At 46.0% G+C, this 26996-nt stretch overlaps 1 protein-coding gene across 3 annotated transcripts in view; it reads right to left on the bottom strand.

Annotated features, from left to right (window-relative positions):
• Nucleotides 1–26996, bottom strand: part of Otoa (otoancorin) — an 81256-nt gene that overhangs the window by 25603 nt on the left and 28657 nt on the right. Inside the window, 11 exon segments of one of the 3 annotated variants that reach the window (NM_001446974.1) lie at nucleotides 2423–2613; nucleotides 3972–4107; nucleotides 4451–4524; nucleotides 5492–5609; nucleotides 6681–6739; nucleotides 9230–9370; nucleotides 11024–11191; nucleotides 14236–14451; nucleotides 17110–17233; nucleotides 21316–21455; nucleotides 24905–25005. In NM_001446974.1, the coding sequence (NP_001433903.1) occupies nucleotides 2423–2613; nucleotides 3972–4107; nucleotides 4451–4524; nucleotides 5492–5609; nucleotides 6681–6739; nucleotides 9230–9370; nucleotides 11024–11191; nucleotides 14236–14451; nucleotides 17110–17233; nucleotides 21316–21455; nucleotides 24905–25005 (1468 nt within the window). 3 annotated transcript variants of the gene reach the window in all.

Genomic DNA, 26996 nt, shown 5'->3' with positions numbered 1-26996 from the left:
CCTCCTCTTCCTCCTCCTCTTCCTCCTCCTCCTCTTCCTCCTCCTCCTCTTCCTCCTCTTCCTCCACCTCTCTTCTTCTTCTTCTTTTTCTTCTCCTCCTCCTCCTCTTCCTCTTCTTCTTCTTTTCCTCCTTCTTCTTCCCCATCTTCTTCATATCAATATCAATACTTCTAAAAGACATTTTATTTGTTTGTTTTTTGAGACAGGGTTTCTCTGTGTAGCCCTGGCTATGTTGGAACTCACTTTGTAGACCAGGCTGGCCTTGAACTAAAAGATCCACCTGCCTCTGCCTCCTGAATGTTGGGGTTAAAGGCCTGTGTCACCACTGTCCAGCCTCAATATCTTTTTAAATTTTTATTACATTCATTGATTTATTGGGGGTGTGGGACATGTGCCACAGCAGGCATATGGAGGCCAGAGGAAAATTTGAAGGAGTCAGTTCTCTCCTTCCATAAATTATCCAGGAAATCAAATGCAGATCTTCATTCAGCCTTAGCAACAAGCACTTTTACTCTGAGAGAGAGAGAGAGAGAGAGAGAGAGAGAGAGAGAGAGAGAGAAATTCTCACTCGCTGATGCTAAGAGTGCAAGATGGGGCAGCCTCTGTGAAAAACATTTTGATGGTTTCTTACAAAGCCATATATGACCCAGCAACACTTCTGCATTTACAAGGGATTTGAAATCTTATGTCCGTAAAATATCTGCATACAAATGTTTACTGCAGCTTTAATTTTAATGGCCCAAACTTGGACGGCATGGAGATGCCCTCCGGGTAGTGAAAGAGAAATCATCCCAGACACCTCCAGACAGTGCAGCATTATTTAGAGCTAATGAAGTGAACCATCAAGCCATGAGAAGACAGGAAGAAAATTTAAACGAATATTATTAGGTGAAAGAAGTCCATTTGAAGGGGCTGAAACTGCTCCCACTACATGACCATCAGAGAAGACAGAACTATCGGTGCTGACCAGAGACACACAGGGCAGAGGGCAGACAGAGGCCAGTAAGAGTAGAAAACATTAAATGTGCTTATCTTTATTTTATTCTTTGACATTATGGGGAGCACATGCCATGTCACACTTGTGAAGGTCACAAAACAGCTTACAGCAATCCGTTATCGCCATCCACCGTGTGGGCTCCAGAGGCTGAACTCAGGTCATCAGACTTGGCTACAAATGGCTTCCTCCACTGAGCCAACCTCAGTGTGTGTGTGTGTGTGTGTGTGTGTGTGTGTGTGTGTGTGTGTGTGTGTTGACTTTTCAAGACAGGATTTCTCTGTGTAACCCTGGCTGTTCTGGAGCTCACTCTGTAGACCAAGCTAGCCTCAGGCTCAGAGATCCTCCTGCCTCTGCCTCTTGAGAGCTGAGATTAGAGGCTTGATATGATACTATGAAATCCACATTAAGTATAATATTTTAATGGGGAATGTGGTATCACACATTTGTAAACTCTCATGTAAACTCTTGGGTGCTAATGTCAACAATGATGTTAATTTGATTAAAATAAACCAACAGCTCATGGATTAAAATATATACACGGTTGTGGTAGGGAATGATGTAATAGGTGAACTGTTCATGAGGAGTTGGTGGGCAGAGATACATAGGAGTCTCTACCTTCCTCACAACTTTTCTACGAACCAAAAGCTACCCTTACCAAGTATGGTGATGCATGCCTGCAATCCTGATGCCCAGGAGGTAAACACGGGAGGATCACGATTCAGGACCAGCCTGGGCTACATAACTCAGGCCAGCTGGAAAAAGCCTATCTCAAATAACAAGGGCTGGGGATGCAGCCCAGTGGTAGAGCACCTGCCTAACAAGAACAAGGCACTGGGTTCTATCCCCAGCATTCAGAAAGGAACCTCCAAAACAATGTAATGCCAATATCTTACAACTAGAGTGTCCTACCTTTGTGAGTGTGCGTGCATGTGTGCGAGTGCCTGTGCACACATGTCACGTGTGTGGAGGCCAGAGGACAACCTTGGGTGTTGGTCCTCAGGAGTTTTCCACCTCCCTCGATGGCCTGCTGCTCGGGCAGTGAGCAAGGTGAGCTGGCCAGCAAGCCCCACTTCCCCAGTGCTGGGACTATGGCATATGTCACCACACATGGCTTTTCTAGAGACTGGACTCAGGTCCCATGCTTATGCTGTCCCATGAGCCATCTCTCTGGCCCCTAAAGTGCCATCCTTTCAAAACTCTCCCCACCTCCCAAACACCAAGATGAGTTAACGACCACATGAGACTACCGCCAGCTACAACCGTTCCCACCTGGCAGGGAGTCTGAAGCCAAAAGGAGAAAGGTCAGAGTCAGTGAAAATGTCTCTCCCTAGCCTGGTGGTCTTCTTTGCATAGAAGAGAAAACAGCAGAGCCAGGCCATTCTCACTCAACCTGCCACACCCCACAGCCCAGCAGACCCCTCTTACCCCCACTGCTCCAAGAGCCTGAACCTCACTGCGGCCTTCTGCCCGGAACTGAGAGCTCTACAGCTTCTGAGACCATGCAGAGCAGTGGCCCAGGCTCTGGGTGAGATCCCTCTCTCAATGAAGGAAGCTGGCAAGTGGCACAGGAGGTTTCCCACAATGTCCACAGTGTATTCATCAGCAATGACACCATCCTGAAATCAACAAGTATGGCTGATTGGAGACCCAGCAGGGATCAAGCTCGTGGCCTGTTGAGAACCCTCCCCATTTCCAAGCCCCACAAATCTTTCTGGATCAGAATGGCCTACCTTGTTACAGACCACCAAAGATGGTACCGAGTCCAGTTCCCCCACTCAGGGAAGCAGGCCTTAGGTGCTTGGGAACCCCCAGCTTACCACATGCTTGGTACACAGTAAAATGGAGACTATTGGTATCGTTACTGTTCTGGCCATGTGGTTTGATAACCAAGAACAGGGCACAAGTTCAATGGTAGAGCACTCAGCCAGAATGCACAAGGCCATGGTCTCCATCATGAGCAACATAAATAATCATGGCATGACATACAAAACCTCGCTTGAGTTTCCAGAACTCTTTCTCGACATGCCAAGGACCTCATGCACAGTGCGACTACTGTGAGTCCGTCACTGTGCTGACTTACAGGCTTTAATCCATCCCATCATCATAGAATTGCAGATACCGGGCTGGAGAGATGGCTCAGTGGTTAAGAGCACTGACTGTTCTTCCAGGGGTCCTGAGTTCAATTCCCAGCAACCACATGGTGGCTCACAACCATCTGTAATGAGATCTGACACCCTCTTCTGGTGTGCCTGAAAGGCAGCTACAGTGTACTTACATATAATAAATAAATAAATCTTAAAAAAAAAAGAATTGCAGATACCAATTATTTGTGCTTTGCAACAATAAAGAAACTTCTAGGGTCCCAGGCATTCTGTCCGGGACCCTGAAACTCATCCCTGCATTACCCACTGTGTGCCCACAAGAGCTGCAGAACAATGGCCTTCTGCATCTATCTTACACATGAGGAGACTGGAGCAGAGGGGAGGAAGGGTTTGCTAAAGCTATAGAACCAGTTGCTGGCAAGGCTCGAAAAGAGCCCAGGCCTCCAGCATTGTCTCTCTGAGATCGAAGTCTACAGAACCGATGGCCAAGGTTACTTCAAACAATAATTCCAGTGCCAGCTCTGAGACTCACAAATCAGACTTGTAACCATTACTGCAGGCTCGAGATCCCATCAAATCCCCCTCCACAGTTCCCTCACGCACACACGCACGCGCACACACACACACACACACACACACACACGCATACACACATACAAACACACACACCCATAGTTCATACACACACACACATCCACAGTTCATACACACACACACATCCACAGTTCATACACACACACACATCCACAGTTCATACATACACACACACACACACACACACACACACACACACACACACGGCTCCCTGAGACTATCACAAACACACAGAACAGACAGGACACTAGGGAAAGTATCTCCTAGGAAATTCTTACCAAACACTGTTGCACTTTCCTGATGACCAAACTCCTTTTGTCAGAATCTAAAACCAAGGTATCCAAGTGCCTCTTACCCAGGCTGATCAGAAAACGCACACAGCGAGAGGGGGGAACTGAAGCCAGGAATCGGGACCTACAGAGAGACCAGAGGATGGCGGGAAGCAGTATCTGCTCTGCACTGGCCTCTGAGACCAGAGGCAACGTAAGCCCCAGACACCACCACAGGGATGTCCTATAGGCATGGGTTCTCCCAGCAATGCACCTTGTGTCTGAAAGCAGGTCTCCTACTCATGTCCTAATTAAGAGTCTAAGTGGAACGCTGCCTATTCAGAGTATCCCAGATTTTCGGGTCCTGAGGTGTCTAAGGCATTCTCCACCCTGCCTCTGGTTCCTTAACCCAGGGACAAAGAGCTACAAACCCTGGAGACCCCCCTCATCTGGTGGCTGAGTCAGAAGGGGACTCGATGTTCACTTACGGGAGAGTGGCCAAGAGGAATGGCGGCATGGAGGACCTTGAAACCTCCCAGTATTTCCATGCCAAGCAATTGACCTGCAAGATAAGCAGCAACCATAAAATCAAAGGGAATGCACAGACGATGCTTTGTAAGCAGCCATTTCCATAACAGACAGCCTCGTGGGGTAGGTACCACTCCTCTGAACACTGATGGCTTGGGAAACTGAGACGATAACAAGACGAACACACACATTTAGGTGTGAGCGCAATCTTATTTACGAGTGCAACAGAGTGAGATGCATCTACGCCCCTAGACTGGAAGGCAAACACCCAGCTTGTGAATAGAACAGGGTACTGTGCGACTGGTTTGATTTTTCACGATATCTATTCATTTGCGTGTGTGTGCAGGTGTGTGTGCCACGGAATGCATTTAGAGGCCAGACGACAATCTCAGAAGTCAGGTCTCTCCTTCTGCCATGCGTATCCCAGAATTTTGAACTCAGGTTTCTGGGCCTGACAGCAAGCCATCTTTCTGGCCCATGTGCAACTATTTTGATTTAATAATAAAGATTTATCTAGTAGCATGATGCCTGTGCACACAGAGAGAGGAAGCTGGTATGAGTTCATGTGCTTTTATGTTTCCTTGTATCTTAGGATACAGAGGTCTTTGTGCTCACAGATAAGAGCTAAGGGATGAGCCAGGGTGGTGGTGGTTCACATCTTTAATCCCAGCACTCAGGAAAGCAGAGGCAGGTGGATCTCTGAGTACAAAGCCAGACTGGTCTACAGAGTGAGTTCTAGGACAGCCAGGGCTACCCAGAGAAACCCTGTCTCAAAACAAACAAAACAAACAAAAACAAACAAGCAAACAAGACAGAAGTAAGGGAACCTGGAATGAGACCTTTTATCCACCCAAAAAGATGATCACCACCTCGGAGCGAATTTTCTTCTTTCTAGTCCTACCCGTTCGATATTATAGCTGTATAATTTTGTTATAAATATCTTTAGCCACCAGCCCTGGCATCAGGAGAGAGGTAGAAGCAGGGAAAATGCTCCATGGTACCTGATCTGGAGAAAGCAGGGAGAAGTTATTCTCAAAATGCTGGAAGAGGGCCAGAAAGACGTGGGCACTCATGGCATCGATGTGTGAGCACTGTACGCCCTTCACCAGCTGCCGGGAGCTGGGAAACAAAACGAGGACCGCTGAGACGGGGTAAGGAGGGGAGAAGACAGAACGAGTCAAGGAACGCGTGTTCTCCACCCATTACGAACTGAGCACTAAATAACACTAAGTCCTGATGGGATTTTGTAATGTCCCTACAGGCTCTGGATTTCCATGTTTGATCCTCAAAGTGTTATTTGGGGAGATTCTAGAAACAGCGCATAGGGGAGAGATAGAGAAAGTAGGTCACTGGGGGGGCAGGTCTTTGGAATGTGGCTACTTTTGTCTCCCTTTCTCTTTCCTGGGCCACGGTGATGTAAACTGCTGTGTTCTACTCTGCTGTGTTACACTCCGTGTAACCCTACTATGATGGACTGAGGCCTTTGAAACTGCAAGCCTAGACAAAACTGTTCCTTCTTTAAGTTGCATTTAATTTTTTTATTGAAGGGCTGGAGAGATGTCTCCGCAGTTAAGGTCACTGACCGCTCTTCCAGAGAACCCAGGTTTTATTCCCAGCATCCCCATGGTGGCTAACAACTAACCATCTATAACTCTAGTCCCAGGGGATCTGATGCCCTCTTCTGGCCTCCTTAGGTACTGCATTATGTGGTTCACAGTCTCGCAAGCTGTCAAAACGCCCGTAAACATGAAAATAAATAAATAAATGTCTATGGGGCTAGAGAGATGGCTCAGCAGTTAAGAGCACTGACCATCTATAAAGCGATCTAATGCTCTCATCAGCATGTAGGTGTACATGCAGCAGAGCACTCATAAATAAAAGTGCAAAATATATCCAGTTTTATTTGTGTATGAATGCTTGAATTTTTCATTGCATGTGTGTGTACACATGCATGTATGTATATGTATGTATATGGCAAACATGGCAGTCAAAGAGGACAACTTCTCTTCTTCCACCATGTGGTTCTGTGGTTTTGAACTCAAGTCATCAGGCTTAGCCACTGGGCCATCTCACCAGCCCACACTTGGTTTTTGGAATTTTCCCACAGCTCATCTGGTTGTGCTGAGAAATTAGGCTTTTCTGCAGAAGGCTTCAAAGATCTGTTCAGGGCAGGCTGTCAAAGCATCCTACCTCAGGAGTTCCTCGGGCCTTTCAGTGGTCTTTTCCAGAAGCTCATACAGGAACAGGGCCTGAGGAAAGAGAGATGGGCAGCAATGGTAGAGCCCAGCACACTGTGGCCCTATGGGAAAAGCACACTGGGACCTCATTGTATAGATGGGAAAACAGAGGCTGAACCCAGAATGTCACTAACCCAAGGCCCTCCAGCCACCAAGTGGCTGAGCCCGAATTTGAAATCATGTCAGGAGCAATCTCAGAGCACAGCTTGCCACACTCCAGATGATTCTCCAATGCTCTGAAGCAGCGCTTCTCAACCTGTGGGTCTCAAGCCCTCAGAGGTCGGATAACCCTGTCACAGGGGTCACCTAAGACCATTTGCATACCAGATACTTACATTACAATTCATAACAGTAGCAAGATTACAGTTATGAAGTGGCAATGAAATAATTTTATGATGCGGGTGGGGGTCATCACAACATGAGAAACTGTGCTAACAGATTGTATTGCATTAATGAGTATTGCCCCATTAGGAAGGTCTAGAACCACTGCTCTGAAGGCTGAGTGAGGAACAGAAGCGTAGAATGGCAGGGTTGAAGTCTTACTTCCTTAGCTTTACAAAGCTGCTAGCCTGTGAGGGCCCCTGTGTGGTCCCTCTTTGTGTGCCCACCTGCTAGTCCTGAACCCACACGCCAGCAAGGAAAACCAGCACAGCCCAGGAAATAGCATCAATAAAGGCGCTCACACCCACAGTACACACTCCCTCAAACCCTCCCAGATGAGCACTCGGAATGCTACAGTATAGGCAGGGGAGTCATTTGTTTTAAGGAATGAAATTTTACAGAATACCTGACTTGCAGAAGCGATCGAGTGCGACATTTGTCTATTTTATAGACTCTAAAACTTTGCACGTAATTCCCCAAACGGGATAAATTATGAGGCAGTGTTAGACAGGGGCTTCTGGGATGTAACAGCTGAGGGCCTCAAAGTCTCATAAAGGCCTGGGCAAAAGGGCTGGGACAGAAGGATGTTCCCACTGCTCTGTGTGCAGCCCCTGACTTCCAGGGACAGCAGACCTGAGAACCCACCCCCACCCCCAGGCTTCCCAATCTCAGGAAATGAAAACTCCATTGACCCAGCAGCTGGGACAAAAATACCTTAAGGTTGTCTACAGTAGGGTGAGTTTTCCAGACCAAAACAAGTATTCAAGCTGCTGGACTTGGCAGTGGTTTGTCACAGGCAACAGGGTGTTGTAACATCATCCCACCTCCTAAAGGACCCCCCACAGAGATGCCCAGTTGTTCTGTTTCTTCTGCATGTCTGGTCCTAAGTGGTGCTGGGAACACGGTATGTCTGTGCTCAGTAAACATTGCCAGAGCCTGGAGAAATAGCTCAATAGGTAAAGTGTTTTCCACACTTGGATGAGGCCCTGAATTTGTATTTCCCAAACCCATGTAAAAGCCGAGTACAGTACAGTAGTACACATAGGTAATCCTAGCTCTTCTATGGGGAGATGGAAGGCAGAGACAGGGAAACCCCTGGAAACTCCTAGGCCGGCTAGCTGAAAGTATGCCTCAGTGGGCAACAGAGACCTTGTCTCAAGCCATATGGAAGATGAGGACTGGTATTCAAGGACTGACCACCACATACATGTGTACGCATGCACACACACACACACACACACACACACACACACAATTCAGGAGTGATGGCTGGACTCAGTTAATAAGAACTGAAGGCCAAGCATGAGGACATGGGTTGGGTCTCCATAACCCACAAAAAGAAGCAAGGTGTGATTACTGGTGATATAAAGACAGGGAGATCCCTGGGACTCCCTGACAATCCAATCTAGTCAGCAAGATTTAGATGAGAACTGAAAGACTCTGTCTCAAAAAGCAAGGTAAAGGGTGACCAGGGAAGGCACCTGAGGTTGACTTATGTTGACCAACACACATGTACAGATATATACCATGCGCACACACACATGCATACATATAAACACACATGCATACATGAATACACACACACACACACACACATGTATAAAATTATTTCAGAAGTGTATGAAAGTGGCTGGCTCAACAGAAGGTTTCATGGGTGAAGCTCAGTCAGCAGCACCGTCCTTCCCAAACAGCCTAGATGCTGGACATACCTAACCATAAGCAGAGTGGTAGGTAACATTCCCAGCACACTGCTCTCAGGCCATTTCCTACGTCACAACTGTTGCCAGTAATCATCCTCATTTTGCTCATAAGACAGCAGAGGCCATGGAAGGAGATGTCACTTCTCCACAGCTAGTAAGTGTCAGCCAGCATTCATCCTCACGCCTTGTCTAGCTTCTTAACTACACACTACTCTATTTTCTGGGCTTGTTAACAAAGAAATAAAGTGTCTTTATCAAACGGATCCTAAACAGATAAAAATAATAATAATGAGAAGCACTTGCCCAGAGCTGATGATGTAACTCAGTGGAAACCCGCTCACCTGCCAGTGGGAGGCCTGGTTTCCATTCTCGGCACCACAGAAGGAAACGCGGGATTGATGTGTGAGCACTTCAGTCCTACCTGGCTCCTTCGAAGCTCCTTTTCCTTCAGGACTGTAGCATTGAATCCAGGTCCTTTCCATAAATCATAGAGAGACACCTCCTTAAAAAGAGCTCTCGGTACCTCCACGATGCCCGAAGCAGCATCTTCTGCTTCCATCAGCTGCCAAAATTGAGAGGAAAGATAGTATCAGTCTTATAAAGGGGATAGACACTGAGTTCTGATTGCATTTGGACACTGCTTCCTGGACCATAAAACGTATTGGATCTGCTTAGCAACCACAGCAAGCAGGGACTGTTGCTACCCCCATTTTACAGGTAATTGAACTGAGGCCTAAAAGTGGTACACTGAATGCTGATTAGTGTGACTCAAGCCTGAGTCTGTATGGTTCTAAAGCCCACTGTTAGGCTGTTAGGAATATGAATTGTCCCTCACAATGCTCCTGTTTTGAAAAATAGCTCCCCCAGATGGTAGCACTATTATAGCGAAGTTGTGGAAACATTAAGAGTAGGGCATACCTGGAAGAAGTAGGTCAGTAGGAAACAGATATTTGGAGATATACTACCCTTGCCACTTCCTGTCATGCTCTCTACTTCCTGATCAGCCACGAAGTGAACAATTCTTCTAAGCCACACTTCCACTGCCATGACGCTGTGTCCAAGCACATGGGGCCAAGCAACTATGAACTGACACCCTGAACCCATGAGCCCTGATCAACCCTGACTCCCTTAACTTGTCTATGTCAGGTATTTGGGTCAAAATGACCAAAAAAAGTGACTAATATACCTATAGTCTATTTAACAATATCCACTACTGTTCTTCACAAAGCCTTGGTGTTTTCAAACAAGCACCTTGGGTTTGGTTTCTTAGCAGATTTTGTAATTGGACATAGTAAGCCCATGGCGAGCAAAATGCCCAAAAGATCAACACAGTCCAAAGCACTCTGGGAACTTCAGGATTCAATCAAGTTCCTGAAATGTTTTAAGAGTCAACTGTGATAGCAGGTGCATGTCTGTAAGACAGAAGAATAGATAAGCCAAGGCCAGCCAGGGCTCCACAATGAGATTGTACCTTAAAAATAATAATTACATAATACCTCTCAGGCCCAGATCCAAGGCTTTGAGTCTGCCCACCCCAACATCTACCCCATCAATGAAACTGCTAGGACATGTGAAGGCTGATCCTACAGATCTAAAGCTACAGGATCTCCAAGGCACAGGGCAACAGCAGGATATCCAAGAGGAGTCCCAGTGAGGTGCAGTATTGTGTAGCAGACACCAGAGGCTTCGTACCAGACACCAGGTCATTGCAGTGGATATTTGCAAGTAGTAACTGCGGACAAAAGCATACACTATGGGAGACACTGTGACACACTTTAGCTTCCACAATGAGTTTTTTTTCCTCTGCTGTGGGGGAAGAGGTTGCAAGGGTGGAGGCCAGGTATGAGGAGAGGGGGCGATGAATGGGACTGGGGTGTATGATGTGAAATTGACAGAGAACCAATAAAAAGTTCAAAAACATAAGAATAATCATCTGAAATTCAGTTAAGAAATTTGGTTTGAGAAAAGTCTTCCATATTGAACTGTCTAGGAAAGCAATGGTGTCTGAGAAAAATATAACATGGTAAAAAGGAACTATGTCTGGAAGAGAAGGTGGCATTCTTGGGGGCCACATGTTCTGGATTCCAAATACTCCACATACCAACTGCCAAGGTGACACCAGACAAAACAATTGGCCCAGGGTCACAATTTATCCACAGACTCTGAAGACCACATCCTCTGTAAGCTGCTGTGGCTAAGGACATCTACCTCTCACCTTGCTGAGGACACCTTGATGCTGGACAGGTGACAAGTCAGACATATCCTGGGAAAGAGGGCTTCTCAGCACCTGCCAGAGATCTTTGTGGTCCATGCTGTAGAAGGCTTGTGTGCCCACCCCTGCCAGCAGCACGCCCATCTGGCTGACACTGTAGAAGGACAGCACCTGGTAGAGAAACAGCCACGGGAGTGCTCTCTCAGACATTTACTAGGCCAACTTGATGCAGGTACCCAGATGAGTGACCACCAAGAGACTCAATGGGGAGCGAGGAGGATGCTGTACTCATAGACCCTTGGGGTTTGGTAGTTGACACTAGGGAAGAGACAAGCCTCTTTGTCCAGGACAGGGAGGGACTGCAACAATCTCCCTCTGCTCCCTGGAATTATTTGCATAGAAAATGTCACCATGGATGCCCAGAGCCTCAGTCAAGGTCCAGAAAATTCAAGGTCTTCAGAGCCTCAAAATGAAGTCACTATGATTCTAGAGGAAGAAAGTAAGTGCTGGCCTTGGCACAGTACAGAAGTGAGCAAACCCAAGTAGCCCATGGTTCTCTTAGTCAGGGCCACTATTGCTATGATGAAACACCATGACCTAAAAGCAAGCTAGGGAGGAAGTGGGTTATTTGGCTTAGGAAGAAGTCAGGACAGGAACTCAAACAGGGCAGGAAGCTGGAGGCAGGAGCTGATGCAGAGGCCACAGAGGGATGCTGCTTACTGGCTTGCTCCTCGTGGCTTGCTCAGCCTTCTTTCTTTTTTTTTAATTTTTTTATTAGGTATATTTCTTTACTTACATTTCAAATGTTATTCCCCTTCCCAGTTTCTTATCCATAAGCCCCCATCCTTGCCCCTCAGCCTTCTTTCTTACAGAACCCAGGACACCAGCCCAGAGGCCTCTTCCATCAATCACTAATTTTAAAAAATGCCCTACAGGCTTGCCTATAGCCATATCTTACACAGGCATTTTCTCAGTTAAGACTCCCTCCTCTCTGGTGACTATAACGTGTGTCCAGTTGACATAAAACTAGCCAGTACAACGGCCATGGTACCATGGTGGAGATGGCATTCACAAGCAGACTGCAGCAGATGCCTTGGCCTCTGCCCTCTGTCTTTCCCTTTTACAGTGATGATGACAACTGGGTCCCTTACATTCTCTGTGTCCCATTTGAATAACAGAAGTGAAGACTGTTTACACACCGTGAGCTCATTAGGTTGACCAGAAGACTGAATGATTAAACCATTTAGAACAGGTCCTAGCATACAATAATCACTTCTTAAATGCTTATGGTTCCAATCCAACTGTCATACTAAGCCAGTTGACATGCTAGGAGGTGACTAACAGTGTAAACAGAAAAAGTGGGACACCTAAGGGCTTAGGAACCAAGTATCTGGAGTCTGGAGCCTTTTTAACCAGACCCAAGATAGAAGCACCTCTCCCCACAAAAGCCATAAGAAGGTCCAGAAGTACAGCTACAGTGTGTGGACCAAGGCTCCTGCTCTCTTACAACAGGGCTTCCTCTCCACAGCCTAAAGCTGAAACTAATACCATCACCCAGCACTGCTGACACGTGTGATGGGTGATCCTGCCTGCCAACCTGTATCAAACGACACCCAAGAGATTAATAAAGCATGTTCTAGGCACACCTTTTAAAACATTTTCAGAGACCTTTTAGCTTCCTGGCCTCCTCAAGATGAACAGACTACTCTTCCACACAGTCTTTCAGCTATGATACTCTGTGTGACCTCATACTCAAAGCAACAGAGCCAGATGATCACAGAGCAAACTTTCTGACTCCACAGAACAAAGTAAACCTTTCCTCCCTATCCTGGTTCTCTTGGTCGCTGTCACAGCTGTGAAAATCCAGCTAACCTGCAGGTTAGGAGCTGTGTCGGGGAGCAGAAAGAACAAAGAAGAAAAGCCCAGGATGTGTCCAGCAAGTACGTGTGACTCAGTAGCAGGTCTCTTGAAGAGCTCACAGCTTGCCCCCTCTTCCCTGTGCTCAATCACCATCCTGTGAACTGATCAAGCAATCTGCACCAGTCCTGAGGAGAAGAACTCTTCTTAGCCATTTTACAAATGGGGGGGGACTGGAGCAGAGATAAATTAAGCAGTTGCCTCAAAGGCCAGTCACATCCTCAACACACCCTCTGTGTAGTGGCTTCTACTGTATGTGGACAAAGCTGAGTGTTACTGGCAGAGTGTTGGTATCCTCCCCAAAATTCATATGCTGAATCTTAACGCCGGTGCTACATAGGTTGTACTGAGGTCATGAGATATCTTGGCTACTTTTATGCCAACTTGACACAAGCTAGAGTCATCTGGCTAGATGGTGAGGCTAGAAAATGCCCCAACTGGCCTCTATTCCAGTCTATGTGGTATTTTCTTGATTGATGATGGACGTGGGAGGCCCCAAGCTACTGCCTGATTGGATGATGGTCCTGAGTTATGTAAATAAGCAGGAAGAGCAAGCTATGGGAGCAAGCCAATGAAAAGCACTCTTCAATAGATTCTACCTCAGCTCCTGTCTCCAGGTTCCTGTCCTGGCTTCCCCTAGTGTTACCCATAAACCAGATAAACCCATCCCTCCCAAGTTGCGTCTGGTGATGTGCTTTACCACAGGAATACAAACCCTGAGTCATGAGATAATTAGAGTTAGATAGGGCCCTGTACTGACAGAAGGAATGACCTTACCAGAAGAGAAACCAGAGCAGGGGACATGGCTCTCAGTGGACAGAGGGCTTTCTGCACACACATGAGGACCCTAAGTTTGGATCCTAGGCACCCACATAAAAAGAATGTGGGGTTGGAGATGGAGACAGGTGTATCCTTCAGGCTTGCTATCTGGTCAGTCTAGCTAAAATGGCAGGCTCTAAGTTCAGTGAGAGATCCTGTCTTAATAAATGCTTGGGGAAGACATCTCAACCTCCCTCTGGCCACCACATATATCTGCATAAATGAGCACACATATACACACCAAGAGACAGAGAGACAGAGACAGAGGCCACTTGCTATCATGGAGTTCCCATAAGTACATAGAAAGATGGCTGTGGTCGGCAACCAAAACAACAGGCTTCGAAATGAAGCTATGCAAAACCGTGAGGAGGAAATCTCTGTTCTTCAAACCACCAACTCCGTGTTATTTTGTTACAGCAATCCGATTAACATTACACTGGCCCTCAGGCACTCCGGGAAAGCTGAAGGTTCCAGCTGACCTTTTCCTGAGCCAAGTATTTGGCAGATAAGATGACGATCTGGCTTCTGCCCCAGCCTGTAACCTGGTTGAGGGTAGAGATGGCGCTGTGCACTGCGTCGGAGGAGAGGGATTCCAGCTGAGTGCTCGTCAGACCTACAACCGCATCTGACAGAGAGCCTAGGGTCTCGTTGAGGGTCTGGTTCTCTGTAGCAATGTCCAGGAGGTTGGCCTTGAGCTGGAAGAATAAGGAACTGGCATGAGCCTTGAAAGAAGCAAGGCAGTGGCTCCCTCCAACCACCTCCTGGGTGTAAGGACTCCATACTGCGCCCCCTAGACATGGGCCCAGGGATTGCGAAGCAAGGTACTCTTGTCATGGCCAGACAGTGACGGCCCCCTGAGAATACGTCCTCCAGGCCTGACTTTCATGTGCTGAAAATTCACTTTGGGTTTTATTTAAATATTAATGTGTTGTTAAATCAACCTTCAAGCACGGCAGGCAGAATTTTATTCCCTTGTGACTCCCCCGCATTTTGTAGCGTCTATTTTCCTGTTGTAATCGTGAACTCTATATCCATATATTTGGTTGCTTTCCTTTTGTGGACTATCCAGGGGCCTTTTCATGGTAATATATAATCTGCATAAAAAATAATTCTCAGCAGTACAAGAAAGATAAAGTGAAAATCCAAACTCATGAACATAACTGTGGAAATGATCAAATGAACACAGGGCTCAAAGAGCACTTTCCAAAGGAGGGACGGAAGGAAGGAAGGAAGGAAGGAAGGAAGGAAGGAAGGAAGGAAGGAAGGAAGGAAGGAAGGAAGGAAGGAAGGAAGGAGAGGAGGAGGAATAAGGGAAGGAGGGAAGGAGGGAGAAAGGAAAGGAAACAGGGAGGGAGGAAAGAAGGAAGGAAGTTGGTGTATATCTTTCCAATTGGTTCTATGCCTTTAGAAATATGCAGTATAAAGTTCTTACAGATTTATAATGTGAACTACTTAATGCTCTATATTTTCACTTAAATTACATCTTGTATGTGTCTGCATGTTTCTAAAACTGTCTTAACAATTATTTTTGTTGTAATATACTTCCCTAATTACAGTCAACAATTCCCATCTGATTCTGGTAAGGAAAGTAATAAACTCACCAACTGTATCATAGCCTCTGTACAAGACATAAAAACAAAAAACTGAGAGGCCAGTGAGATGATTCAGCCGGTGGAGTTACTTGGCCACCAAGCCTCATGATCTCAGCTGGATCCTAGACCCCACAAGGCAGATAAAAACAGCTGACTCTCAAGTGTTGCTCTCTGGCCTCCATAGCATCGTGTGCACATATACACACATGTAAACATATACACACAAACAAAATAAGGAAATAAGTAAAAATAAATAATAAATAAATGTTTAAAAATGAGGATCTTGACCAGCTTTAAACATAAATTTGTATAAAATTTCAGGTATGTAACTTTCACATTTGCTATCTCGACGTTGCCACTGGGGGGCAGCAAAGCTAAGTGGAAGAAACCGTTTCCGCTCACTTCAGCGGGCTCCCTTCCCTAGTATTGTTCCTGTGCCAAGGAAGGAAGTGAGAGCTAGGGTGGTGTTGTCACAACCAGATCTGAGGGATCTTGGTAGCACAAAACCCGGTGAAGGACATTGTAAGGACTAAACCCACAGAGCCCTCAAGTCAGAACTGCAGAGCTCTGTGTTCCTAAAGAGTCTCCCAGTACCGAAAGGTATCCCCCATGTTTTCCCGAACACAAAATTAGGCCTTGACAAATAGATGACCATGGTGGAAGACACAAAATATAACAAGGTGTCTGGAATTCTGCGTGGAAAATTGCTGTGAAATTACTGTTGGCTTTACCAAGATTTTCTTTCTCTAATACTCTAATAGTATGGTTCTAATTTTTTAATTGAGAAAATGATCTGAAACTTGAATACAAAAAAAAAAATAGAAATAAGAAGGCTAGGTACAGTAACACATGCTTGAAATCCAAGCACTCAGGTGGCTCAGGCAAGAGTATTGCAAATTGGAGGCCAGCTGGGGATGCATAACCAGACTTTATTCAAAAAACTAAAATAAGCTGAGAGAGAAAGGGATGGAGACAGCCATCTGTATTTGTAAATTTGACCAGAAACAAGTCTAGGAGCTCAGTAAATAACAGACATCCACCCAGGGCTCCTCCATCCTGCCTATGTGGGATCTGCTGAAGATTTCCGGTTTACACCCATCCAACCATTCATTCACGGAGAGCGGGGTCGCTCATGTGCACGTGAGCACAGTCAGGGGCCTATTTTCAGGAGCCAGCTCTCTCCTGCCACCATGTGGGTTCTGGGGGTCAAACTTGGGTTGTCAGTTTAGCCCCTGCCACCCTAGTGACTGTTTTGGGCCTCTCCAACTCAATTTATGAAAAAAATTCTACCATTGCGCTACATCTCGTGTGGTGCGTGCGCGTGCCTGTGCGTGCGTGTGTGTGTGCGTGCGTCTGCGCGTGTGTGTTGAGACAAGGCCTTATTCCGGCTGAGTCTGAATTTGTGACCCTCCTGTTTCATCAGGGTGGAGTCTGGCAGAGCCTTTACTCCTGTGGAGCCCCTTGTACTATGAGTGCATCAAGTGTCCTTCAGCCACTTGTCAGCACTGCTGGCCTCACCCCAGACCCCTGAGTGGATCTGCACTTAGGATCCACCCCCAGGCTGTGCTCGATACAGATGCTAAGGTTCTCCCACCATCCATCCCTTCTACTCATTTCAATTGTCCATGGCTGCTTTCTGCTGTCTGTAATTCCTCCCCATGCTCCTCCCCTCCCGTACTGAAGTGAGTAACGTAGTACCAAAGGCCAGGCAAACTGGTGAAACTGAGGCCGAGGATCCAGTAGCCCCCATCTCCTCTGTACCTTCTGGACGCCAGCCTGGAAGCCCCGGAGGCGGCTACACTTGAGCATCTGGTGGAGAAGGACTTGGGCTAGGGCGGCATCCAGCAGCTCCAGACCATCATAGAAACAAACCAACAGCCCCAACCTGTGTGGGAAGATGAGGGAGGCTGGTGGGGTTGCTCAGAGCCGAGAGCCTCACAACCTTTCCCTGCTATCCAAACACAAAAGCCATGTCAGCAGAGTGGCCAGCACGCACCCGCTTCATCTCGCACCACCTTCCCGGACCATCAGCTCTCAACAAACAAGATGGTTTTTATCAAGAAAACAACTAATAATATGGGTGAAACATCACCCTCAGGATCATGTGTTTGAGTACCAGATTCCACAGCTGGTGGTAACCATGGCTGCAGGAGGCAGCTCCCTAGGAGCAGACATTTGAGGGGTTATAGCTTGATCTTGCCTCTGGTCTTGTTTTTAGTTTCCTGGTCAGTCAAGATATAAGAACCTGTAGCCTAATGCCCCCACCACCGTGCTTTCCTCTGAAATCGTGAGTCACAGTAAAACTCTCCTTGAAGATGCTTCTGTCATATGTTTTATCGCAGCAACAAGAAAAATATCTAATAGACCTATTTCATAGATGGGTAAACTGAGACCCAGAGAGGTCAGAGGACTTACCCAAAAGCAAGTGATGGAGCTGGACTTAAATCTAAACCCATCCAACTAAGCCACCTCATCTCCTAGAGGGGAATGCAGGGAAAGGGGGACACCAAACTCCTCTCTCAAACTCCTCTCTCATTTCCATGTGGAAATATAGGCTCATCCACCCTGAGTGATCGCTCTATTCCCAGTATTTCTTGCCACCTACCCACCAAGATGCTCAGACTTCAGAAGAAAAAAATGGGAGAATAATGAAGGAGCAGAGGAACTCAAACTCTGTCAAGCTAAAAGCAATGTATCTAGTGGTTGAGAGCATAGACTCAGGCCAATTGGAGTTTGAAGGCTGGTTCTGTGAGAAATTTGGCCTTTGACAAATTATTCGACTCCTCTTCGAGGTAGCTGCATTCAGCAGTGCACTGCATGCTGTGGGTTACAGGACAGGATGAGCCTGTGCTGTTAGTAACTGTTAATAACTAGGTTCCCTTTATTCATCATGGTGCATCATGGGAAATCCAATGGTGAAGGAATGAGGGGGACTGAGAATAAAGTAAGGATAGGCAGATGCAGGCACGAGTCTTCCCAGGGGACACTAAGCACTCACTCACTAGTGAATGTTCTCAGGGGTCATTGACTAGACAAGCTTGGACTGCAAGCAGCCTAGTCCGATCCTCTCAGAACCAATACTGATATATTCAGACACGGACACAGGGCATCATTAAGCAATAGAAAGAGAAGGATGGGGGCTGGGGATTTAGCTCAGTGGTGGAGTCCTTACCTAGGAAGTGCAAGGCCCTGGGTTCGGTCCCCAGCTCCGAAAAAAAGAACCAAAAAAAAAAAAAAAAAAGAAAGAAAGAAAGAAAGAAAAGGATGGTGGTTACCAAGGACTCAGGGGAGGGGTGTCAACAGATATAAAATTTCAGTTAGGTAAGAACGGTAAGTTCTGGAGACCATGGTGACTATAGTTAACAACAGAACTCGGAGTAGATTACACACACACACACACACACACACACACACACATATACACACACATATATATGTAACATGTTAGTTACTCAGTTTAGTCATTATACAATCTAGATATAGCTATATATACTAATTATGGGATTTTTTTATTCATGGGGAGGAGCATGTGTGTTCATGGGTTGTACACACTTGTGTGTCAGGTGAGTGCTACGGAAGGAGAAGACAGGAGCACAACCTCTCGGGCTAGCCCTCACCTGCCACCTTGTCACAGACAGGGTCTCTCTTCTTGTTCACACATGCATATCCTAGACTCTCTGGCTCACAAGCTTCTGAAGATTCTCCTATCCCCATCTCCCCCATCTCTCCACAGAAGAGCTAGTGTTAGACGCTCACACTCTATGTCCAGCTGCTCTGTGGGTACTGGGATTTGAACACAGGTCTTCACCTTTACATAGCCAATGTCTTTACCTACTGAGCCATCTCTCCAACCTTGTAGTTTCAGCCTTGAATGTCTTTCAGAGGTTCATATGTTGCTGGTCCTCTGCACAGCAGTGTTCAGAGGTGGAATCTTTGGGGAGGTGATTAAACCACAAGGACTTGAATCCCCTCCATATGTTAGCCCATGTGACAGCTTCATGGGTATGGGAGGTAGTGAAGACATTAGGAGGCAGGGCCTCGATAGAAGTAGGTAACTGGGAAGGACATATTTTGTCCTGATACTTTCTCCACCTCACCTCTCTGCTTCCTTAGAGGTGAACAGCTTTTCTCTGACACTTGCTTCCACTGGAGTGTGTCAGTGTGTCACCTCCACCAAGCCTAAAAGCTGCTGGGCCAAGCAATCATGGACTGAAACCTCTATGAGACAGCATGAACTTTGACTGCACTCAGGTCATTCTCTCAAGTCTTTTGTCACGGGTACAAAAATTAACTAGCACTGTCATAATATTTATCATAAATAAATACAGCTTTATTTACAAAACAATTTTAGGAAAAAACGCCATGTATTAAGTACATGCTATTGAAAGCCAGCATGATTCCTGCCTCCCATTTTACATATGGGTAAAAAAAAAAAGGCACAGGAAGGTGATAAGATATGGCCAAGCTCAAAACTCACAAGTAGCAGAGCTTGGATTTAACCCAAGAAGCTTTCTCTGGGTCCATGTCCTTAATTAACAGGTTCTTTTTATTACGTGGTATGTAATTTATTTAATTAGCAGGTGTGTAGAATAGTGAGGCAGGATCCTTGCTGAGGAGTGAATTTTATCATGGATGGGAAAGACTGACATAGTTCCAAATGAACAGTCACTGTAGAGGGATTCATCTGAAAGATTTTAAGGTAAGATGAGATATGACAGCCAAGACCCCGAGAGGACAGACAGGAGATGGTATGCTGGTTAGGGCTTTTGACAACCTGACACAAGCTTGAGGTCATCTCTGAAGAGGAAACCTCAGGTGAGAAGTGACTCCATCAGATTGGCCTGTGACTTGATATAGGAGGGTCCAATATACTATGAGATGTATCAACCCGGGGCAGATGGTCCCGGGTTCTATAGGAAAGCAGGCTGAGCAAGCCATAGAGAGAAGCCAGTAAACAACATCCTCCATGTCTCTGCGTCAGTTCCTGCCTCCGGGTTCCTGCCTTGAGTCCCTGCCCTGGCTTCCTCAACGATGGTCTACAACCTGTAGGTTGTAATAAACCCCCGACCTGCTCTTGATCATAGTGTGTTATCAAAGCAACGAAAATCAAACAGATGGTCTCACCATCTCCTCCCCTGCCTGACCCACTCCTTCCCTCCAGGCTTGGGTAGCCTTGATGAGAAATGGCTGGAGATGAGGATCCTGGTGCCAGGACTGAATTCTAGAGCTGACCTCTAGAATGTCAGGAACTCCCCTGCTGACAGCCTAATAACAAGGGATTCCCTCTCGAACATGGGACCCCCCCCCCAGCTGCCTTCAACACTTGCCCCAACCTAACGGAACTGACATGTTCACCTTGCAATGGCACCCTGGGTAGTGAGGATGGTCTAGTTCCAGCTCAGGGCTAGAAGAAGGACTAGGGGAGGTGACAGAAAATGCCTAAGCTCCAGAAGACACTCAAAGATTTGTCCCCTTTCCTTTCTGAACATTTTTAGAAGGGTGATAAGCCCTTGGACACAAATCCATCTCCTCAAATGCATAGAGAAGTGGGGGCTATTTTCAGGGGATGCTTAGACTGCATTTGCTCATATGCATGTGTGCATGAGTGCATGTGCATGAGCATGTGTATGCATCTGAATATGTGTGTATCCCTGGGGAGGCCAGAGGATGATATCCAGTGTTTTCCTCAATCACTCCCCATCTTATTTACTGGAGACAGTTCTCTTGATGCATGGGGAGTTCATCACTTACCTGGCCTGGCTAACTTGCCATCTCCCAGGATCCTCCTGTCTCCATCTGGTAATCCCCTTCAGTGATGGGATTACAGGCACGTCAACACACCTCGCTTCTTACGTGGATGCTGGGGATTCTAAGTCATCCTCACATTCATTTGCCAAGCACTTTACTAACTGCGCCATCTCCCCAGCCCTTAGACCAAATATTGGAAGGTCCCAGGGTCACCCTTGCCTGTGGATGGTAGAGATGTTCCTCATGTCAAAGCTGGAACCGCGGATCCTCTCCAGAAATGCCTGGGCCAGTTCTGGAGTGACATCATACACCATATCCAGCTGCTTGGTCGCGTTGTCATAGCTGATAAACAGCCCGATCTGGTAAACAGGGATAGGAAGACAGGTGAGATTGGTGAGGAGGGTCAAGTGACCCAGTGGGGACCCATCCGGGTGGCCCTGCTGAAGTGGCCCAGCAGGAACCCATCCTGGTAGCCCGTGTGCACCCAACTCAGACATATAGTTATACCACCAGTTCTCAGATTACTTTCTTTATTTCCTTTTATTATTTTTATAAAGTTCAGTGTACATACTCACTGTATATAGCACACAAAGGTATTTATATGAGCACCTATTGCATGTTGAGCACATTCTCCCTGTAGCCCCTTACGCCCTGTCTTTCTCATTTCTCCTCTTCCTGTTAGCCCCATTTGTTCCCCTAAACACTTCACTCCTACTTCCATGTCTTACTCTCTCTCTCTCTCTCTCTCTCTCTCTCTCTTATGTATCTGTATAAAATTTGTGAACCATGAGAGAAAACATATGTCTTTCTGAGATTGACTTAATTAGCTTGATATGATTATCTCCGGATGTATTGATCTCCTGAAAACAAGATGACTTCATTCTCTGTGGTCAAAAACTGATGAAGATATATGATTATATATATTAATGATGAAGGAGATATGATGGGAAAAGGTCCATTGTGCACATAGACATGTTTTCCTCATCTTCTCTTCTTGGGCATCTAGTTGGTTCTATTGCTTAGCTGTTGTAGATTTACTGCAGCAAATACTGATGGCCAAGTGCCTCTGTGAGAGCTGACTTTGAAGCTTTCACATAAATACCTAGTAGTAGTGTATCTGCATCATATGGGAGATCTAGTTTGGAGGTTGTTTGTTTGTTTTTGAAACAAGGTCTCACTATGTAGACCAGGCTAACCCCAAACTCACATAGCTTCACCTGCCTTTGCCTCCTGTGGTGTTGGAATATGATTGGTCCATGAGGAGTGGCGCTATTAGAAGGCGTGGCCTTGTTGGGGTAGGTGTGGCTTTGTTGGAGGAAGAATGTCACTGTGGGAGCAGGCTTTGAGGTCTCTATGCTCAAGCTCCACCTAGTATGTAATGAAAGCTTCCTCCTGATTGCCTGCAGATCAAGATATAGAACTCCCAGTTCCTTCTCCACCACCATGTGTCTGCCTGGACACTGCCACATTTCCTGACATGATGATAATGAACTGAACCTCTGAAACTGTAAGCCAACCCCAATTAAATGTTGTCCCTTGTAAGAGTTGCCTTGGTCATGGTCACACCAATAAAGCCCTAACTATAACACCTCCCAAGTGCTGGGATTAAAGGCATGCCCCCACCCTGCCTGGCCTTAAGGCTTCCCTCTTGTCTATATCTTCACCAGCATTTGGAGCAGGGAAATCTGGGGAAGGAATTGCAGTTGCACACTACCAGGCTGGGCAGGAAGGTGTTTCTTTTTAACATTCCAGTGGTTGAAGGTTTTTAAAGCTAATCTTTGCACATGTAGTCCTAGATTTATCATGATGAGATCAGACAATGCAATCCACAAATATTCTTTTGCTTTGAAGAATGAAAATTATTTTTAAATGGGTGAACAAGATTATAGCTGACCCTGTGATGATGGACAAAGCATGTGTTCTCTTTGCAAGATACAAAAATATTATACAAAGTATATTGTTCAGACTCTATAGTCCTGCTCCATTTTGCCTACATGACCAAGGGTATCACACTGACATCTTATATGATGATAGGGCTCACTGTGGTTTCACTTCCTATTTCTGATGGACTTATCATTCTATATGGTGGTGCACTCTAATTCTGTATTCCAAAAAGTGCTCAGTGAATTGCAGAAACAGCTCAGGGGCCAAAGTCCAAACATGAGGGAAAGAGTTCACATCCCCAGAAGCCACACAAAGAGTCAGACAGGACTGGTGGCAGCCCCCCACATTCCAGCACCACAAAGGTAGAGATGAGATAGCTGTAGGTCAAGCTGGTTGGCTATACTAGCCAGAATGGATGGGCTCTGGGCTCTGCTAGAGATCCTGCCCAAATAAACAAAGGGGAGAGCAGGGACTGAAGAGAACATTCAGCAGTTGAGAGCACTAGCTGCTCTACCAGAGGATCCATGTCCAGTCCCCAGTACCCACATAAGGGCTCACAACCATCTGTGTCTTCACTTCCAGGCGATTCCATTCTCTCTTCTGACCTCCATGAGTTCCGGGCACTCAATCCGTACATAGACATACATGCAGGAAAAACATCCATACACATAAGAATAACAATGTAATAATTTAAAAAAATAAGTGGGAAGCAATCAAGGAAGACACCTGACATTGACCTTGGGCCTACACACACTATTGCATACAAATTCAAATATAGTTTTACACATGTGCATACACACATGGGAAAGAAGGTGATCATAAAATCCTCCCTTGAGGATTATACCCTTTGACCATATATAAATCCACCCCCCTCTATGTTTGTAGATAATGAGAAGTTGTCCACACATGCCTGGTCTTAGAAACTCCCCAGCTTCTAAAGACTGAAAGGTTGTAAAACAGCAGACATGTGAGGTGCTTCTGGCTCCTAGTTAAAAGAAAGGAACCGGGGCTGACCAGATGGTAAAGGTGCTTACATGCAAGCTCCGGTTCAATCTCTTGAACCCATCTTGGAAGAGAAAAAACCAACTCCTGAAAGCTGTACTCTGACTCTCAGACAGGCACTGTGGCAACATGCACACTCACGTATGCACAGTATGCATGTATGACACAAGAGGAACCAAGTCTTGCCTTGGGTTTTGTAACAGTGGCACGTTGTTGGGAGGACAGCTCTCTGAAGAAGGCCACTGTGTGATGAAGGTCAAGGACATGGCACATGAGCTTTTTGCTTTTGTTTTTGTTGTAATGGAACCCAGCTCTTTAGGAACCTCTGATGGAACATTCTTTAGAGGCTACTTTTCAAAATCACAATGCCCAAAGGATCTTAACGTCATTGAGTCAACATCGGAAGGAAAGAGACAAATGGGTTGGAGAGTTAAGCAACATGAGCCCCACACATTTCTCCACCGTGAACTCCAAGCTCAGATCCAATCATTGCTCATGCTGAAGTAGCTATTAATAGAAGTCACTATTTATAGAAGCAGCCATTAATCCATGCTACTTTGGCTTGAGGGCAGGGACTGGAAACTCGATAGTTATTGTCCTTGGCTTTTCTAGAGCACACACAAACACAATCCCCTCACATGAGTCCTGGGTCACAGCCAATGTTCCTTTCATATCAAGCTGGCCATGTCAGCACCCTCGGTTGTCACAATTCTTCTTCTCATCTCTTCTGTGCTGGAATACAACCCCACCATTGACTCCTTGAGACTTTGTTCCAAGAATTTTGTCTAAAAGGTAGAGATATATCTGGCTAAAGTATATGGCTCCCAGGACACCCTGGCTTAACAAACACTGGAAATTTAGAGCATACGTCACTCACGGTGTATTAGCAATAAGGGCATAAAAATATACGTTTCCAACTTACTTCTATAGGACTAATGTTCATAATTTCTTCAAATGATAGGTGAACCATGTATCTGCCCAAAATCCATAATTTTTCTGCACTGACCCATGAAATTGAGCCATCTACAAAGAGAGAAAAAATAAGTAAATACACAAATAACAGCTTCTAATGGGGAAGGGGTGCAGCTGGTGAAGTGCCTGCCGTACAAGCGTGAGTGCCTGAATGTAATGCCTCAGAGCCCACACACACACATAAACACACAAACACACACAAACGCAAACACACACACACACAGGCACACACACATACACACACAAACACATACACACATACACACACACAAGCACACACACACACACAAACACACACAAACGCAAACACACACACACAGGCACACACACATACACACACAAACACATACACACATACACACACAAGCACACACACCTGCACACACAAACACACACATACATACACACACAAACACACACAAACACACACACATACACACACATACCACAGACAAACACACACAAACACATACACACATACACACACACAAGCACACACACCTGCACACACAAACACACACATACATACACACACAAACACACACACATACACACACATACCACAGACAAACACACACAAACTCATACACACACACAAATACACATGCATACACACACACCACACACAAACACACACACACAAACACACATGCATACACACACACACCACACACAAACACACATGCATACACACACACCACACACAAACACACACACAAACACACATGCATACACACACACCACACACAAACACATACACACAAACACACATGCATACACACACACACCACACACAAACACATGCATAAACACACACACACACACACACACACACACACACACACACACACACACACACACACAAAGGCTTCAAGGAAGAAGAAAATTTGAATCCAGTCTTGAAGGTAGATAAAAATTAAGGAAAGACATTTCAGTTAAGCAGAGATTCCAGGAACGTAGGGTCCATGCAGGTCCATCCCATGCGTGGGGTCCATTTGGTTTCATTCAAGTAGTACATGGCAGGCAGGAATAAGGATGGCAACCTGCTAGTCATTATTACTAACTAGACTAAAATGAAGGTAGTAATAAGGGAATCAAACATACTTCACACTGTCAGATTATTGATTAAAGAATTGAACACAAAGTAAATTGCTATGTTTTCGGGTTTCAATTATTAAAACATCGTCCGAGTGCCTAACAAGTTCCAGGTAATGATCATGTTGCTCTGCAGACCTCTCAGTCAAGTAGCAAGTCTCAGATGGTGGCTATCTGTGGCTGTGCTGTGTGTCTCATGGGGTCTCACAGGCGAGACTCAATAGGGGTAGTTGAATGAATTAAGGGATGCCACGGAGTCCTGACATCAGAGATGCCTTGGATCACCACATACCCTGTGTATGCATGTGGCAGCCAAAGTCAGTGCTGGGAGGCTCCCTCAATCACTTCCCACCCTATTTGTTTACTTAAATGTGTGTGTGTGTGTGTGTGTGTGTGTGTGTGTGTGTGTGTGTGTGTGTGTGTGTGTGTTTAAGCCGAAGGGCAACTTCCAATGTCTCATGTGCTATCCAACCTTTTTTTTTTAATTTTTGTTTTGTAGATTGTTTGTTTTTTAAATAATCTCTCACTTCCCCAGCACTCACTGAGTAGACTAGGATCCTTGGGAATGTGTCTCCCTCTCCAACACTGAAATTATAAACATGAACTACTACGCCTAACTTTTTGCATGGACTCTGGGGATTGAACGCAGGTCTTCATGAGTTGCCTTCCAAACACTTTACCAACTGAGTGATCTCCCCAGCCCTCACTTCTGCTTTTGCTTTCGTTGTTTTGTTTTGTTTTTATTTAGATGATGCTAGGGGTTGAATCCAAAGCTTCACACAGGTCAGGGCTCAGCCACTAAGAAACTCTCCACCCAAGCTGGAGAGATGGTTCAGCAGTTAAGAACACTGACAGATCTTCCAGATGGTCCTGAGTTCAATTCCCAGCAACCACATGGTGGCTCACAATCATCTGTAATGGTATTTGGTGCCCTCTTCTGGTGTGTC

This window comes from Rattus norvegicus, chromosome 1, assembly GCF_021556685.1.
Source record: "Rattus norvegicus strain SHRSP/BbbUtx chromosome 1, alternate assembly SHRSP_T2T, whole genome shotgun sequence".
Lineage (NCBI taxonomy): Eukaryota > Metazoa > Chordata > Mammalia > Rodentia > Muridae > Rattus > Rattus norvegicus.
Note: the sequence above shows the minus strand (reverse complement) of the source record. Positions and strands in the feature narration are given on the sequence as shown.